This window comes from Micropterus dolomieu, linkage group LG10 (assembly GCF_021292245.1).
Source record: "Micropterus dolomieu isolate WLL.071019.BEF.003 ecotype Adirondacks linkage group LG10, ASM2129224v1, whole genome shotgun sequence".
Taxonomy (NCBI): Eukaryota; Metazoa; Chordata; class Actinopteri; order Centrarchiformes; family Centrarchidae; genus Micropterus; species Micropterus dolomieu.
Genome location: NC_060159.1, coordinates 8163416 through 8182916, shown reverse-complemented (window position 1 = coordinate 8182916; position 19501 = coordinate 8163416). Strand labels below are relative to the sequence as shown.

Sequence of the window (19501 nt, the reverse complement as noted above, 5' to 3'; positions counted from 1 at the left end):
GAATCCAATTGAAAATCTTTGGAGGGAGCTTAAAATTCGAGTTGCCAGGCGACAACCTCGGAACCTGAATGATTTGGAGGCTGTCTGCAGGGAGGAGTGGGCCAACATCCCTGCTGAAATGTGCACAAACCTTGTCACCAACTATAAAAACCGTTTGACATCTGTGCTGGCCAATAATGGCTTTTCTACAAAATATTAACATGCTGTTTGTCCAGGGGGTCATATACTTGTTTTTCCTCATCAGATGGTTATCAATTTTTATAAATTCATATGATGTGATTTTCTGGAATTTTCTTTGGGATTCTGTCTTTCACTGTTAGAATGTACATATGATTAAAATTATAGATCGTTGCATTCTTTGTAAGTGGGCAAACCTGCAAAATCAGCAAGGGGTCAAATACTTATTTCCCCCACTGTATCAGACAGCATACAGAGTGCTGATGCAAAGTGTTTCAGCATGGCAGAACCTGTCTTAGCTATCTAGTGCATCTGTATATGTGCTCCACTGTTAAAATGATGATGTTTCTCACAGACTTTGGCCTGAGTAACACTCTGAAGGCTGAATCCTTGTCTCTGGATCTCCTCAACACCCAGTGTGGAAGTCCTGCCTATGCAGCCCCTGAGCTGCTCGCTCACAGGAAGTATGGACCCAAAGTGGACGTCTGGTCCGTGTAAGTGATAAAGTCTCAGTATGTCTGTTAAGGAGGTCTGCTGTCCAGCCTGTTCAATCATAGCTTAGTGTGGATTTGTGAAAAGCTGAGGCAGTTTTTCTTTGGTGTTATTTGATGCATTTCTGTGTATGCCTCTTGTAAATATTTGTGTTTCTTGACATTTTACTTGTGTGTCTGTGTGTGTGCAGAGGTGTGAGTATGTTTGCCATGCTGACAGGGACTCTTCCCTTCACTGTTGAGCCTTTCAACATCAAACAGCTGCACCAGAAAATGGTCAGCGGAGAGATTGGCAGCCTCCCCAGTGACATAAGCAAAGGTAATACTGGAAATACTAGCAAGAAATGTCATTAGACAAAACAAAACCACAGAAAAAGAATTTGGCATATTATTATGCAATAATGTGTTTTATCAGCAAAGCATTTTTGTGAACCAAAAACAAAAGTTTTAAATATCAAAGACCAAATGAAAGATGTTCTTCACACTGATTGAATTTTCCTTTGAAAAAGTCTCCCTTAGTTTCATAGTAAGCACTTGAGTGAGAACTAATTTGAATATGAAATGCCAAATATGCATTAATGATAATAGTGAGTAATATTTTTTAAGCTTTTGTAAATGACTCTTTGCAAACACAAACTGGGATTTAGTCTTGTTTCTACAGACCACTGGCCTGTCATGAGACAGAGAATTGAAGGAAAGTGTTTTACACTTGTTTCTTCCACTTGTTCTGTACCAAGTACATAGTGGCCTTTGTGTCTCTGTTTCTCTCTCTTTTATTTTGGTCTCTCTTTCTCACACATAGTCACTCCATTACACTCTGTCATGGCGCCATGTCACCACAAACAAACATAGCTCCTGTTACTGTGGGCAAAACCAATCCGACTCCGATGCCCTGAAACTGTGACAAGATCAGATTAGTGGCTGTATCGTTGCCACAGATGGGCATCTGAGACATCGACATAAACTTGTAGACTTTATTCTGCATCTGAATCAGTCTGTGTTTTTACCATTTGTAATTCTGCTAGCTCATTCATTTCTTTTCTTGTAATTTTTTGTCTTTCTTTTGTTTGTTTTGCAATGTTTTGGTGATGTCATGTTTTTAATTTAAATAATATTACTTATCACTTCTTTGTATGATTTGTTATGTTATCTTTACCCTGTTTTTAGACTTTTATTATTGCAAACAAACTGTCTTCAGAAACTATTATTCCACAGGCTCATAGATTAAAAGCTACAAATGGTGCATTTGATTCTATCAGTGATAAACAAAATGTGTTAACCCTGATTGAGACAAGCTGCTTTGGCTCTGTCATTGAAAGCGAGGAAACTGATAGTAGCAAACTGAATGGAGTACTCTTGGCTAAGATATATGTGAATGTGGTAGCCATCCTGTTGGAATCTATCTGCTCCTCCAGACTGTGGTGCTTATCAAGAATCCCCATCAGGAGTCAAACTATCAACCCCGCTTGGCTGTCACAGGACAGCTCTATGTCACAGGCTGACAGGCTAAATTGGTTCTCTGAAGGGAAATCCTGCATCTCTCCAAGCTGTTCTCTCGGACACAGTTCCAGTGAAGACACAATGAGTGGCATCAGTCTGGCAGTCTGGAGTAGTTCTGTAACATTGGGTCATTTAGTTTTGTCCATTTTGGCCAGGCAAGATTTGTGCAAAAATCATACATGCATTGTTTGTGATCTGATCTTAAACTCCATCAGTCTGCATGCTAATGTACCCTTTAGCCAGATAAGCCACTGATCCAAAACTGCTACTCAATAACCAACCCAGAGCCCTGCATGGACATAGTATAGATGAATATGAAGCGTACAGACCATTTAGCATAACCTCTTACAAGCGCATTTGGGTTTAATTCTTACAACAAAATGGTTGTTGATCAGCAGTTGCTCCATATGAGATGACTGACAATTTATAAAATTTTAACTGGGCAGTGAGAATTTCCACCCTCAGAAATGCAGAAATCGCTGAATTCAAAATTCTGAAAATTAAAGAAATAAAGGTACACTGCTCCTTCTTCAGGTGCGGCGGCATTTGTGTTGTCCCTCCTAGAGCCAGACCCAGATAAGAGACCCAGTGTCAGAGCTGCGATGGAGGAGAGATGGATCAATGAGGGATACGCAAAGAAACCACTACACACACTCTCTCATAAAAACAGGTAGAGATCTAGTGCATGACTACACTTAAACACACCGCCTACTAACACACCCTAAAGCAAGTGAAACCTCTTTTCCACGTATGCAGCTGAAATAAAGTGACATAGTTTTAATAATATATTTTGTAGGGGCGCTGGTTAGTTCACCAGGTAGAGAATGCTACACCAGACACAAAGGTTAAGTCCTCTCTCTCCCACATTTTCAGCTCTCTTTTCAGCTGTTCTATCAAATAAAGTCAAAAAGCCCTCAAAATATTATATTTTGCCAAATTTAACAATTTTATATACTATAAAAAGTTACAGTTTATCATATTATTTTCTAAATATATCTAAAGATAGAGAAAAGTGAGTAATATATGCCCATTATATTCTTTGACACTATATTTGTAACCTACTGTAAGTGTATATGTTTGCACCATGAGAGCAAAGTGAGACACAAAGAGGGAAAGTTCTGCAGTAAACATTACAATGTGGGCAAAAGAACCAAGAAGGAAATTGTTGCGAGTTTTCTAACAAAATGAAATTTTTTGTGGTCAGTAGGGTAACAGCTTTGAATATTATAGCATGACTAAAAGGCTCTTATCACTTTACGCAGTGTGGAAATGCAATCATGTGTGGCTCCTCCTGGCAATAGTGCATTTTCTGAAATCCACATGAATGAACCAAGAACTGTTCCAGCTCTGTTCTGCTCACAGCTGAAAATAATCAAACCAAAACCCTTCGGTTAGCTTCACTCTTCACACTTTACCTTTGTAACTGTTTTCCCATCCCTCTCTCTCTTGTTATTTCCCAGGTTGTGTCCAGAGGATCTCAACTCGTCTGTGCTGGCATACATGACAGAGACGCTGGGCTACTCCCTCTCTGAAATCATACACACACTCACCACTAACCGTCCCTCTGCCATCATGGCCTCCTATCATCTGCTGCTCAACAAACTTAGCAGGAGCCAGAAAGGAGCCAAGGCCAGCAAGGTTCACACATCAAGTCAACCTAGTCAAGCTCAGCTCACAATCCCAGCACATCAGCTGATAGCAGCCAACTTAAAGCTAGCCACATCAGCTGACAGCTCAGCTGATTGTTATCTTAGCCTTCATTGGGATTCATTCATTCCAGGCATCTGATTTAAACTGCTATAGCCTGCCCTTATTGCTTCCTCTGCAAGCAGCTTGTAATCCGCCACCACTCCAGCTCCTCCTTTCAGGCCGTATCTGATTAATCATGTCATTCTGTTCTTAATGCCTGCTCTATTCTGTACCCCGGGGTGGGGTGGGGTTTCTTGCTGCTCTCTGCCCCGGGCTTTCCATGAATGGACATGGATGGGCAGGGAGGTGCTCTCCCAGCTATATGGCTTTTCCACGTAGGCATGTGGAAGGGCAGAGAGGTGTGCTCTCCCTGCGCAAATATCAGTTTATTTGATGAAATGAACACACACACACACACACACACACACACACACACACACACACAAGTAAGCTTTTCTGATGCCATTAGTTTAGTATATATAGCATAAAAATGAATAAATATAGCCACAATACACAAGTGCTCTGTTATGAAGTTTTAACAACTGAAAATTTTGATTTGGCAGAAGCTAGAGAGTAATGACTGGAGTATTCCCAGCAAGAATACATGGAGAGAGAGGAATAGCACTGAATCAAAGACTCAGCAGCAGGTAATTTTGTCAGTAACATCATAAACACAAATACAGTATTCATTATGAGATGTTAAAGTAATAGTATTATATTAAAATATATCAGTGCTGTTGTTCTATGTTTGTTTTACTCTCAACAAATTCATAATAGATAAAAACCAACAATGACAGTCCATGTCTCAGTACTTTCTGGCTTCCCCTTCTCTGTCTGTGGCACTCAGCCCCAAGCCCTTTTGTTCCTATGAAGACAAAAATCTTTAGAAACTGTGCATTTGTTGGGGACTATTTTCAGCAGCAGATTATTACAGATTTGGTGCACAAGTCAGTATTTCCTGGAGCCTGAAGCTGTATGTAGGACAGAAAATAAGGTACAGCACCCTTGTTCATGGCAATGAAGAAAGATGCCTGTATGCATTCGACCAGATGCTGTAGCCCTGTTTGCTTGTTGCAAATAGTCCAATCAAGTGTGTATAAGCAAAGGAAGTGTTGTGGTTTTATTGGAAAGAGTCAGGCAACTTACTATTTCAGGTGATATGTGATCACAGTCTTTGTTACCCTTATGTGCTAGTAGAAAACATGCCAGGCCTCCTGACAACTATTCACTGCTTGTTTTTAGAATGAACCAACCAATGAAAAAAGCTCAAAGCAGTCCAGCAGGCCTCTAAGAGCCCAACAGACCACTGAATGTCAGAGCAACCGGAAGAGGCCTGAGGACCTGCACAGAAAGGACCACTGTGAGGACGTGGAGAACCGTCCACCCTCTTCATCTTTACCCCAGCTTCCTTACTCTGCCTCCCCTTTAGTACCCCCTCGCCTTCCATCCCCCTCCCCTGCCCCTCTGTCCACCGAGGATAGGGCCACTGATGAGGAGATCGCCATCACGTTGAACACCAGAGAGACCCTGTTTCCTGAAGGTAAGGATTTATAGCATATGCAGAAACAGAAGGCACATGCACAGGACAGTGTGTGACATTCAATACTGCATCTGTGTGTTTGTGTGTTCCAGTGTCTGTGTTCAGAGACAGGGAACTCGTCCATCATTCTCCTCCCAAAAGCTCTGCATCTCAACTCTATGACTCTGCCCCTTGCCAAGTCCCCTTACCCTCTGAGCCAACCAGAGACAGCAGCACATCAAGACCGATCCGACACACACACCTGCTCAGGACGACTCAGTCAGACGGGGCGGCTGACCTTGGATCAGACTGCTTCCACGACAAATGCCACCAGGATGACCGCTCTCATCACCTGAGCATTAACGAGCGTCTGGAGAAGCTGCAGACATTTTATTCCTCAGAGAAGAATGGCATCTCTCCTAGGATGCTCCTAGAGGCCGACACAAACACCACACACTCTCCAGACAGAGACCTCCTGGGTACTATGGCGATGACGCAGACATCACCTTCTGCCCCTTTGCCCCGCCTGCGCAACATCGGGCTAAAAGACGGACGAGGCAGGAAGATGACATGGGTAGGGTTGACCCGACCCGGGCCCCCAGGACTCCTGGTGAACGGGTCTAAACCACCCGCCTTCCCGTCACAGAGACAACATACTTTGGTCATTAAGAGCCTCAGGCATGAGAGAGGCAAGAGAAGAGATCTGTCGGCAGCAGCAGGAGGAGGCGGTGGAGAAAGAAGGATGGCAGGGGGTGGGATGAATGGAGCAAAGAGGAACTCAGTTCAGTTACGTTCATCTCTCCAGCGTCGGGTGGCGGAACTGAATCTGCCGCTGCTTCCTGCAGCCCTGCAGGGGAAGGCAGAGAGGAAGAACCAGCTACACAGTATGGACTACTGATACATATGTAGATGGGAGGACACTATAGAGAGGCAATGAAAGTGGCTAGAAAAAAGTGCTATGGAAATACAGAAAATATAGGACTGAGGTTAATAGACACATTTGGAAATCAGATTAGCAATTACATATACTAGCCTGTAGTGAAGTAGGGGCTACACTAAGGTGAATTAAAGAGAAGAAGAATAAAGGGTTGATTGTATGATATACTGATTACAGAAAGGGCAGCAGTTGAGAACTGTGTGCATAGACATTTTGAGGAACAGGTCAGTCCAAAAACAGCAGCTACATAAAGATGCTAAAGCTATTATTCTCTACTTATACAGTTTTGATTCATGCCTTGCTCACGAACAGGACTCTAAACAACATACAGTATGCTTCATTTATATGCTGCAGTGCCAAAAACTTCATTTCTGACCAAGCTCATCTATTTTAATGCAACCTTTGGTGGCTAGGCTTTGGTCTAGCTACTCTTATCCATCTTCTTCTGTAATTTCAGCATGTTAAGCTCCACCCATCACAATGTGAAGTGCAGAATGCACACAGACATTTGGTTCTATTTGTATTCACTGTTCTTAAATACATTTTTGTACTACCATTGAAAGTCAAAGTAAAAACAAGTTTCAAATCTACCTGAACTTCTTGTTATGTGTCTTTGTGGCAAAGTTCCTGCTCAATTAGGAATATCATGATCAGCTGTATATATATATTTTCTGCCATTTGCCTATGGCGCTAAAGGAAACCCTGGGCTTTAAGAGTTCCCTCTAAAGTGACTGCATCCATTTTTTACTACAATATAAAGTTCATTTCACACATCAACACATCACAAAATTTGCAGAAACATCCATCCATCCATCGTCAACTGCTTATCCTGCGTACAGGGTCGCGGGGGGGCTGGAGCCGATCCCAGCTGACATCGGGCGAAAGGCGGGGTACACCCTGGACAGGTCGACAGTCCATCGCAGGGCCAAACATAGACAAAAAACTGCTCACACTCACACCTAAGGACAATTTAGGGTCACCAATCAACCTAGTCTGCATGTCTTTGGATGGTGGGAAGAAGCCGGAGCACACGGAGAGAACCCACGTGGACACGGAGAGAACATGCAAACTCCACACAGAAAGGCCGGGGCAACCGGGATTTGAACCCACGACCTCCTTGTTGTGAGGTGACTGGAAAACCATGTTCATATTTAATTTATTTAAATATAATGCACACATCGATCAACATTTCTGTGCCAGTGTAATTTTCAACTGCAGTCATTTGGCAATATGTTCTTCAACCAATGAACAAATAAGACGTTATGAGTTGTTAGAGAGCAAATATCTATTGCCTGCTAAGGTGCCTGTGTAAAATAATTTTATTTAAGCACTAGCTTATATATTGAGAAGAAACTAGCATTAGCTTTGGCATTTTTTCTTGGCTGATGGCTAGCTAAGAATCAGTACGTTAGAACGTCTTTCCGTTGTCAATTTTACTGTATGCCCACCACAGGCACCACAAAAACGGTACCAATATGCACATGTGAAAGATGTAAAAAAAAAATAATTTTTAATTAAATTTAAAAAACACTAAGATGTATACAGCAACTTAATTTAATCTGGTCCCCATTAGCAGATGCTATCTAGCAGTCTGTTCCCCATTTATAATCTTAGACTCAGGTGCATATCTAAACTGACAACTAATCAGGATTTTGTTAGTGCTACCACAACTATTTGTTTGGTAAACTGATGAGCTGACACGTCTCACATTACAGTTTGTAGTGCTTTGCGGTATGGACGAGGACCAAAATGGCCAGGGTGAAATCATTGCAGTAACCTCAACTTGGAAACAGTTTTGATATTTTCTAATGACATTTTCACATTTTTATTACATCGATGAACCATGTTACAACTACCAACACAGGTTTGAAGCTCCATCTTTTACTTGACCATTTTGTTAGATATTTAGCTTTTCACTGCACAACGCCAGTTGTTCACTAGACCACGGTGAGTGTGTCACATGTGCTTACTAAATGATTTGTCACAGTACTGCAAAGCTAATTTATACCCAAAAGTTCATGCTTAAACAATCTTTCTCCCAAATCTCTGACAAGTGTCTTTTCCCTCATACGCCTTCTGTCTCTGCACTCTTCTTTCCTCATGTCACTGTCTCGGGATCATTAATATTCAGGCTTGCTGCAAAGCGGTGGAGGAATCTGGTTGCTGCTTCGTGGTGCTCTTCATGGCTGCTAAATAATTGATTCATTGTTACCTGATACTCTGTGTGCATGTGTGTGTGTTGGGGTATGGCGCAAGTTCTGTGAGTGCCCAATAAGGACAGATTGAACCCACTGAGGTGGACACATCCCCACTCCAGTTACATCTCTGGCTACTTAACAGTGATATGAACCAGTAAGCTCTGATACTGTATCAGACAAACACACACACATTCAAACTGCACAATGGCAGTGCACTAAACAAGAATGGCTGGTTAACAGTCAACTTCCCATGTTCACTAAGCCTAAAGAAATACAAGCAAGGGCACTTGCCAGACACCAACTAAGATAATTTCAGTGTAATCCTGTGACACAAACTCTTTAAGTACACATTAGCACTCATGCAGGGGACCCACCAAAAAAACTAAAAAAGCTTTGTTTTGGATGTTGGAGATGTTCCCTGCGCTAAAACAAGTCAAATCACTAAACGAATCAAATACCCTCTCCTTGAGAACTGAGCTTGGTCAGAGTGAATCTGAATGGTGCATGTGCGTAAGATTTGGACAAACAAGAACAAGGTACAGGATGGAAAACTGTTTAATAATGCATGTTGCACATAAGAATGTATCCATGGCTACTGGAACACAGCGTTCACAGTCAACATTATGCCGTCTGCCTGTAACAGCAACATCAAGCGGCAACTTAAAACATCTTTCCATGTGTATCAATGATACCGTGAGCGACACCACAAAATCAAAAGTAAATAGCAAAGTGAAAGTCTACACATAAAGCTTATGAGTCAGTACTTTGTAATCTCATCCATGAAATTCCGCAACAGTTTATAGTGGTACTTGGAACCCGTTCTTTTATAAAGAGCAGTGGGCAAAAGTATATCTGCCCAGCGGGGTTAGAGCAAGCACAGGTTGAAATATCTATAGATCTGTGTGGCTATAAATGCGTGCTGTGTGTATTTATGTGTTTGAGTTTGTGATAGAGACAAAGAGTTCAAACAGAGGTCAAGGCTTGAGACGCCAGTCAGACTTTAGTCAGAAAAAGGATGTCTTCAGACTTTCTGCAAGACATGAGATTTGAAAGTCTCAAGTTTTGAGCTGGTGAAATCTCAGAATAATAAAAAATAAATAAGACTACAAGACCCAATTTGCCTCTTAAGCTTAATTACCCATATCTTGAGACTTGACTAGGACTTGACCTAGAACGGACTCCACCTAAACATCTCTGGTTGCACAACATCACACTGTTGCTACATGCTGGTTTCAGCAGGTTGTTGTTTTCTTCTGCAGCTGTGCTGATGAACACAATCATACTGTAAAGTGTCAGTTGCCAGTAGAGTTCATCTGTCTCTGGCTTCACAGAGGAAGCAATTCACAAGGTCTTACGGAGACCTGTATCTTTTCTCCTCTCCCATCCTGAGACGCATTCTCACCTTTGATCGGCTTTACTGGCATCCTCCCACTCTCCGTTGCTAATATGGCAAAATCTAGGTTAAGTTGCATTGAAGTTTCAGCCACTGTCATGCCCAATTAGGTAGGACGCTAGAGATGGCCAGCTGCAGTCACTGGAAGTAAGTCACGCATGTGTGTGTTTAATTGGTTTCTTGGCATTATTAAAGACACAAAACATGCCTGGACATGTCTACTTGGTACTTGTCCACCAGCAACTGTTTCTTCTGATTTTTGTTATTTTGGGTTGAGCTAGTTACTTAATGAAGAAGTCTCAGAACAGACAGACTTATATGCTGTTGGAATCCAAACAAAGAGGATTTAAACAGGTCCTAAATTATTTTTGTCTTTCTTATTTCACCTTGACAGAGGCATGAGGTTGTAAATCCACACGGTATTCAATCCAGTCGAGTACGGCTGTGCACTCGCTGTACACCACTTGAGGTCGCTTGCACCAAGGTATGTTCACACAGTGATGCGAATTTTCAATTGTACACATGTTAGCTGTAAGTTACCTAGCAATGGATGTGTAGTCGTGTCTGTGGGAGTGTGCCTGTGTGTTCAGATCAGCACCCAACTCAACTCAGAACTCACCAAAAAATATTTTCTGCTATTGCCCCCAGTCTCTCCTTTCCCTCTAGTCTCTTCACATTTTTGAAACTGATTCATAAAGTCCCTGTATAAGCCTGAACTTTTAGCTCAAGTTGAAACATTTTGTGTGTTTGTATTAATTCACACACAAAAATATTTTTCCAAGCGGCAACCTCCAGGGCTGAAAAGTTAAAGTTCCAATGTGTAATATTTAGGAAACGCAGAAATAATATACATAACTGTGTTTTAGTGGTGCATAAATACCATACATAATAAACTGAATGAAATGAGCTAACATGTTTACCATCTTAGTTTAGCATGTTAAAATACTAACATTTGCTAGTTAGCACTGAGAACAAATACAGCTAGTTTTGAAAATATTTAGTCTCAAATTAAAACTTCGACGGTGTTGATGCTGATGGTGTGAGCTGAAAAGTTGAGGCATTGCCAAAGACAATGAATTCTAAGGAAGGCAGATACGTCTGTACAGAATTTCATGGCAATATGTACAATATCTTTTGAGATATTTCAGTCTGGACCAAAGTAGTGGTCCCAAAAGCCACCCTGCTATCAACAATAATGATGAACACGCTGAAAACTAACATACCCAGATTCCAGTCTGAAAGCTGAAACCTTCATAGGATGTGTGTGTACACGTTGTGGATGTATGACCATCTATGCCATCATTTGATATATTGCAGCTTAATGCCTGTGTTAATGACTGATGAGAGATGTGTCCTTTGTGTTTGCTTTCTCATAGAACAAATGCAGGATTAAGAGCCGAAACAAAAGGATGAACATGCAGCTGCCCCCAATATCAACTTCCAGATACAATGACTAGGAAAACCCCAGCATTATTGTATGATAAACCAGAAAAAACAAAGTAAAAATGCAAATGAATGAAACGTAGCTAGTTTAGCATAATATCATAATTTGAACTAGATCTTAATTTTCTAATAATAACACTGATATGGACAATGTATAACGGTGGTCACCTGGAGGCCACAGGGGTTACAGGTGCAGTGGTTATGGAATGAAATGGATGGTGTTACTCCATTAGCACTTCAATAGTCTTGGGTGTCTCTGAGAATAATCGCCATGCCCATCACAGTGCGTGTGTGTCAGGCTGGGCAAGCCTGTGTCCTGGCGTGTCTGGTTTCTAATGATGGTCATCCATAATTGAGTGTCACCTCACAGGGGGAGCAGTCCCGGGTGGCGCAGTGGTTTAGTAGGCTCCAGCTGCCCGCCATGACAGTGTGTGTGTGTGTGTGCGTGCGTGCGTGCGTGCATGAGTCATGGGGGTCAGCGGCGCACAAAACGTCCAGCGTCGCAGAGCAGCAACCCGAGCCGAATGCTATTTAATTGATGCCACGTCTTATTAACTGTCAGTTCAGCATTAACACCAGCTAATTCACTAAAATACACCCCGACCAGAGGGACACTGTGTCACTTTAACCTCAACATATGGGACCTCTACCTCCACAGCAGGGTCAAAAAGAAGGTATCAGAAAATTGGGTGATTATCTAGGCAGTGAAAGCTAGATTTTCTATCAAATCACTGAACGAATTTGAGGAAAAGGTCCTTACAACTGAGTTACTGAGCCTTGATTTTAACACACAATTAACACTAGCATATGTAGAATTTTTTGTGACTATAACATCTTGCTAAAAGATGTTGATGGCATAAGTCTCCTTTTTGATTGTGCTGGTCTTGTGTAGAAAAAGTGGGACAATCCCATTGATAGTCACATGAATTGCCATCCTTCAGTGCCATGGGAGCGGCGTTTTAATTCTATGACTGGAATTAGCCCAACATTGCCTGTTAAAAATTTTTGGGATCACTTTATCACAAGCTGGGTCCACACATCTTTTACCAATACTTTAAAGATCAGTTATTAGCCATTAATAACAACATGCTTATGCTGATGAATCATATTTGAGTTATTAGTAAATGCTCATGTTTCTAACTTATAGTTTCTCATTTGGAGGGGTAATAAGTCATTTATTAAGGGTAATAACATAAATGCTGCAGTTAGATGTGACAAAATTCAATATTAAAGATATTATATATGTGTCTCGCTTTTTGATAAGCCATAAGCTAAATTTAGTAAGTCACCTTAAATGATTAATATTCATAAGTCATTGGTTTATAGACTATGGAAAAATCTCACTGAGGAGACTAGTTTAGCTTACTCCTTCCTTTACTTCCAAAGTACATAGTAATTTTGCTTTTCGATACTGCTCATCTATAAAGCATTTGTAATTGATTTAAAAACCATTAACAACATCACAAGCTACAACTTCTAAATCCTATAAAAGTTGAATTAATAGAAAGTTGTTCTAACTTTTTAAAGGAATTCTGCACCAATGTGTGTCTCCTTTGCAGAGAAGCAGAACTTTGACAGGATATGACTGACATGCTGCAGGATTTGTTTGAGTGGTTTCTATAGACTTTGACAGCTGTGGTCATCAGTGAGGAAGAAAGTTACAAACTTTTCATGGGGATGTCAAGCCTATATTCAGTGTCATAATTAGAAACTTGTTTGACAATTCAGCATATGCATGTAAATACAGGAAACTCTTGGAGTAAGGTCCCTTCAATGCAGAAAGAACAGTGGGGCGAGAGAAACCATAGTGCTAAAAAAGAAAATAAAAAAAAAAGACAAAGAAAACGAACCTACATTTATTGCATGGTGAGTTTAAGACCAAGAAAACACTTCTAACCCCGGTGCATTCGGCTGCTCCCACACAATGAGCCGGCTGATTTAAGGGACGTGCAAACCTGTGGCTTGCTCACGGCACATTGTTTGGATGAATCATTGCTTGACGAGAGTCATATTTCTGGATGAAAATGATCCCGTCAAGATAAGCGACCGTCCTGATCGCCTGCCAGCTGTTTTGACAGGCAGAACTCACCACCTACACTTTCACAATAGAGGACCGATCCAAGACAGACATGCCGGGCCGCCACGTTGAAACCTAACTGACTCAATGATATACAAGCCATTATAAAAGGAAAACTCTATCGTTTGAAAAGCTTTCATTTGCTCCGAGGAAACACCCGCCTCCCGAGCGTGGGGGTTAAAGGGTTGCTGTGGATGCGAAGAGGAGAAAAACGAACACAGGCTTACAAGCTTTTGCTGCCGGACAAACTTGCGGGCGAGGAGACAATCAATAACGAATCACGTCTGTAACAGAAAGCAGAGCCACATGACTCAGGGGTGTTAAGCACACGTGTTGTTCACACTGTGAAGAAGACTATAAAATAACTGTTGTATTACCTGTTGTTTTAGAGGTGCAGAAAGGTCAATCACTCGCCGCTCTCAATCCTGCTTCGACCGTCAACAGACATGAAGGCTACTGCTGTTCTGCAGCTCCATCTGCTGAAGGCTCCATGTAGTGCAGGTTGTTTTCGATATTAGTCAATTACTTACCCTCATATGTGGGTACAATTCTCAAATTACATACCTCTTGTCTCAGCTCTCTCCCTCTCTGGACAGCGCATTTTATCCATTGCACTCTCACTGCAAAACTCAAAGGCATTTACCAAACAGTGAACACAAAGCATCACTTTTCTTATATAGGCCTACATGCTCTCTCAGGGGAAAAAATCAGTGAAACTCTCGTAACAGAAATACCACAGCGATGTGCAAGTGTCTGCAAACATGTAAGTGGACTGCAGCAAAACCACAAGTCTGAAATCCAACTTACTTGTAAATCATATTGATTTGTAGTATTCTGATGTGTGCTTTCTATAGTTATACAGTAGTATGCACCCAACAAGCAATAATGGGGCCAGCAGCAGATTTTACCTTTCCTGGTGTCACTGAGGGGAGGATTTTACATGACTGCACAGCTGGTGTGATGGATGGTTGAATGTAACGGTTTTAACTTGACCAGAAGTCAGCTTCAGAGATCAAGATTGAACTGGGAAGTGGTTGCTGAACTGTCTATGAAGGAGCCATTAGGGGAAAACTTCCGGCTGAAGGCTTTTTTTCATTTATTGAGTGCTGTGTTTAGAGCATGTGGTCTTACATGCACTTCAAGTGGGAGGCGTAAACCCTGGTAACGCAGTTGCAAACACGGGGCTTTTTGTAAGAGATGTGTGTAAGCAAGAGAAAAACTCATTGATACATACCACTTAATAATACCCGACTTCCGACCCGTCGTCCTGACCTCTGTGGTTATGAAGTCCTTTGAATGCCCTCCCCCATCATCCTGTGTGACTCCCTGGTCACCACTGTGGACCCCTTGCATCATCTCCCAGGACTTCAAGTGGAAGCTGAACCTCACCTCCCTCACCAAAAGGCCCAGCAGAGGATGTACTTCCTGCGGCCGCTGAAGAAGTTCAGCCTGCCAAAGACAATGATGGTGCACTTCTACACCTCCATCCTTGAGTCCATCCTCACCTCCTCTATCACCATCTGGTACTCTGCTGCCACTGCCAGGGACAAGGGCAGAGAAGGTGATGCAGGCTGCAATCTTCCATCACTTCAGGACCTTTACGCCTCCAGGACTCTGAGGCGACCAGGAAAGATTGCAGCTGACCTATCCTATCCCAGTCACAAACTGTTTCAGACTCTCCCCTCTGGCAGGAGGCTGCGGTCAATCAGGACCAAACCTCTCACCACAAAAACAGCTTCTTCCCGTCTGCAGCTAGCCTCATCACCAAGGCACGGGTCACCCACTGACACTCCCCCCTTGCAAATGATACAAATGTCTCTGCACATGTAAATACTTTCATTTCATATCATGCACAAACCTGGCACATTGCACATTGTTGTTAATCTTTGTTGTTGTATATTTTTATATTGTCAATTTACATATTTATGTACACAATATTCTCTTCTGTTGCAATACATCTGCACAACACAAACACAGAATAATGCTATGTAAATATCTGTGACGTTGTTATTTCTCTGCAAAAAGTTGTATTATTTTTCTCTATTCTTTTTATTATTCTTATATAACTTGCATTGTCCATTCCATATTTATATATTTCTACATTTATTTATGTCAACTGTATGTTTGTCTACGCGTAGCACCTCATCAACAAAGCAAATTCCTCTTATGTGTAAAACACTATTTGGCAATAAAGCTCCTTCTGATTCTGATAAAGGATGTCTCTGGGAACAGCCTGTTACAACCATGGAACAGGTTTACATCATTTACAGTGAAGAAATATTATTACCTGCCATGCAATTGAGTTATCAGGGATCAAGGATTGAGTACATAAGGCTCAAAGTTGCTCTCTGCCGGCACCTAGCGGATATTAAAGGAACTGTAGCTCATAAAAAGTTAAAGTTTCTGGCTGTGACACAGCAAAGTGGTTAAAGAAAATTCACTTTTATTTGTTTCTGGACATTCCTTTCTTTCACTGGTTAAATACAACATCACAAGTAGCCACACTGAAGCCCTGGGGTGTTTGCCAGGGCAGCATTACACAACAACTTAGTCACAATTTGAACAACTTGGTTCATTGATCCAGGGGGGATTAAGACTATTTTCCCCAAAACATTGGGGAGTGAAGCTGAGGCGCACACTACAAAATATACCCAGAAAATTAGCTCAGAAAGAGTTTGCTTTATCCTTAATAAATCAACAAATACACCTGTCCACTGGATGAGAACTTCACCCATTTTAATCCGATATTCCTGCTTGATGTTTGTTCGTTTCACTGAATGGCACACATTTTCTTACCCAGCGAACCTGTTTCTACGAATGTGATATGAAATCCCTGGCTGCATTTAGCATTGTTGGTGGTGTTTGCAGCCTGGGGTGGAGGCCTTCACACCCAGAGTCCACCCCTCTCCAAACTATCCCATGAAAAAGAAGACCAGATCCAATCAGCCAATAGAGCAGCAGAGATGAGAATTGTTAAATAAATTTGTTACCAGATCTAAGAAATGCTGTACAGATTTGTAGCTTTGCAGGGTTTGGAGCTGACAATAAAAACAATGCTGATTGGAATCATCCCCTGGTCTACAAGTTCCTACCTCCCCCATGTTTGGAGAGTTTCAAAAATAAAATAAAAATGAAGAAACAATACATGTATTTACACATTTATCCACACATAGACTATACAACCACACATTAACGGACTTGTACACATGGATCTGCACATACCCAGCCAGTGCAGGTACCCACCAGAAAAACAGTTCACTGTTACGGTGGCAAAATCTCAGTCACAGTTGCTCTCACATAACTACAATCTATGGTCTCCAAAGTTACAAATGTGGGGCTATATTATTAACGTCTCAAATCAAATTTCAACTATTATAATGTGCTTATGACTGCATACAAGCTTTCCCCAGTTTCAGTGCAGAGGTACTGCAAACCAACATGGGCTACTTTACTGGGTATTATGGCAGTAGAGTTAGATTGTTTCTCCCAGTCACGATAGTACTACAGGGACAGTACAAGGCCGTGGTCTAAATGTCCAGTGTTGCTCAATAACAGTTTATGTACAAAATATATGGACAAGTGGTAAAAATGATCCACAAAGATCCGAGTATATTTCTGTTTTTCATTGCCAGTGTATCCGTTTCCCCATGTACTTTTTTAATCATAAAGTATCGTCACACTCATTTTTCAGCAATCTACTGTATATGAGATAATTATCGTGACACATTCAGACTTCATGTTCAGTCAGATAACTGATGAATAACTCTCAGTTGAACCTGCGCTATACAAGGCAAGTACGAGGCTCTCTCAACAATTGTTGTTCTGCAGACATGAAATAGGGCAAAGTCCTTGCAGATGGACAAGACTAATCATTTTTCAATAGCAAGGCTGAAAAGAATTCCAAAGGGTCAGGTTACACACAAAGAGCACATTTCCTCCAAACTACAACCACAGTGGCAAACTGTCTATGTTGTAACAAGAAGAAAAAGAGAGATTTTTGCGATGAGGTGACACAGATGAGAAGTAAACCTTAACTGTCCGGGCAGTGAAAAATATCCATCTTAGCCATGGAAACATTGAATTGAAACACGCAGAGGAACAGTGTTAAACAGACTGAAAAAAAAACGCAACGATACAGACATGATCTGACAGACAGTATAAAGGGTGTAATAATGTGTGTGTGGGAGCAGGAGAGTGTGACGCCAGGCTGTGTTGTGGAGTTTGCGGTGTCCTGTGCGACGGCTTGTTCCCTCAGAGTGAGTCCGCTCCGTTAACGGTTTTTGAACGCACTCTTCATTCAAGCGCTGGGCAACTACACCACAAACCATTGCCACGGCAACAGACAAAAGAATACCAATTATATGTATAAAACAAATGTAAAAAAAATTTTTAAAATTAAAAAAAAATTAAACGGAACGAATCAGCATGAAGACACGACACCTCAAAACGAAGGGAGAGCCGGGAGGCCAGTGCTCAGACAGAATTCAGTGGAGGGTTAGTGGAGTTCAAAAAAGGTCAGAGGTCACCCTGGTCAATTCTTGCCCTGGTTAGTCAAAATCCTACTCTGTTTACTCATGTCACCACAGAGTAGGAATTAATTAGAGGGAAATTTATACAATTTGTTTTTACAGAAGTAATCATAATTTCTTTCAGTTTCGTTTTAGTTAGAAAATAAAATGCCCCAAACCCCTTAACACATTATATATATATATATATATATATATATATATAGCTATTAACATACATCACTGTAATATCCAACTGAAAATCATCTCATGATAAAAATGTGACTGAACCTTTAAACTCTGGACACAGTTGTGGATGTATGAGCTACATGTGGTCAGAATTTAGTGGTTTGGTCAAGTTTTAAACACTACTCGAGGCATTCCTGTTAATATAATTAAAACTTAAATGGCATTTCCCCAAGGCATATCATACATTCATAATACTATGTGAGCGCAACTGTTTGTGTGTGTTTTGGAGTTGTGGCTGCGTTTGTATTTGAAATACCGGCCACGAGATATAAATTGTCTGCACGAAAGCAGAATAATGTATGTACATGTGTGTGTGTGTGTGTGTTCGTATGGCTCCTGTCCTCATGACTGAAGCACATTTCCGTAGGAAACAATTGCACCTCATTGGCTCAACCAATGACGGAAGCCACAGCCCCTGGGCCCGTCCCGTCGCCGAGACCAAAGTTTGGTTGGTTGGGAACGTGTGTGCGCACGTGTGTGTTGTGTGTGTGTGTTTGGGGACAGTGGAACAAAGGGCCACAATCCATTCCACTTGCAGTGTCCTCATGGATGGAGAGGAGGGGATGTGGTTTCCGTGGTGATGAGAGTGAAGTGTCGATAAGCCAAGGAGGGGAGGAGCCTAAACCTCCGCTTCTTTCAAGCCGATTCGTTCCTCCTCCTGTCAGTCACTGTTGGACTTCTTCAGGGAGAAGGCGAGGATATTGAAGTGGCCACTGAGCTGTTGTACCTAGCAATGGAAAAAAACAAACATTATTTTGTACCACATTCAAATCCATGTCCGGATTCAGTTAAAAAAAATGTTTAATTTCCAACATTTAGCAGCACAAGACCAAGGTACCACGACAATCTGAAGTCCAGTGCATTAAAATAGTTACTGATCTGGTTAGAAACAGGACAACAAGCCATGAGAAAACAGCTCAAAATACGTTGAGGACTGCCCCCCTAGTTTGACATTTTGTAAAATACACCGTTAAATACACTGAACAAAATTATAAATGCAACATTTTTGTTTTTGCCCCCATTCATCATGAACTGAAGTCAAAGATCTAAGACTTTCTCTATGTACGCAAAAGGCCTATTTCTCTCAAAGGCACAGGTGTGCCTTAGGCTGGCCACAATAAAAGGCCACTCGAAAATGTGCAGTTCCATCACACAGCACAATGCCACAGATGTCACAAATTTTGAGGGAGCGTGCAATTGACATGCTGACTGCAGGAATGTCCATCAGAGCTGTTGCCTGTGAATTGAATGTTCATTTCTCTACCATAAGCCGTCTCCAAAGGCGTTTCAGAGAATTTGGCAGTACATCCAACCGGCCTCACA

At 41.6% G+C, this 19501-nt stretch overlaps 1 protein-coding gene across 1 annotated transcript in view; it reads left to right on the top strand.

Annotated features, from left to right (window-relative positions):
• LOC123978206 (hormonally up-regulated neu tumor-associated kinase homolog) overlaps positions 1 to 6775 on the top strand; it is a 13140-nt gene extending 6365 nt beyond the window's left edge. Inside the window, exons 5-11 of the mRNA XM_046061375.1 lie at positions 533 to 671; positions 860 to 987; positions 2703 to 2838; positions 3629 to 3806; positions 4421 to 4504; positions 5100 to 5397; positions 5490 to 6775. Coding sequence (XP_045917331.1) covers positions 533 to 671; positions 860 to 987; positions 2703 to 2838; positions 3629 to 3806; positions 4421 to 4504; positions 5100 to 5397; positions 5490 to 6274 — 1748 coding nt within the window. The 3' untranslated portion in view covers positions 6275 to 6775. The remainder of the gene's footprint in view (positions 1 to 532; positions 672 to 859; positions 988 to 2702; positions 2839 to 3628; positions 3807 to 4420; positions 4505 to 5099; positions 5398 to 5489) is intronic.
• The last annotated feature ends 12726 nt before the right edge of the window (positions 6776 to 19501 follow it).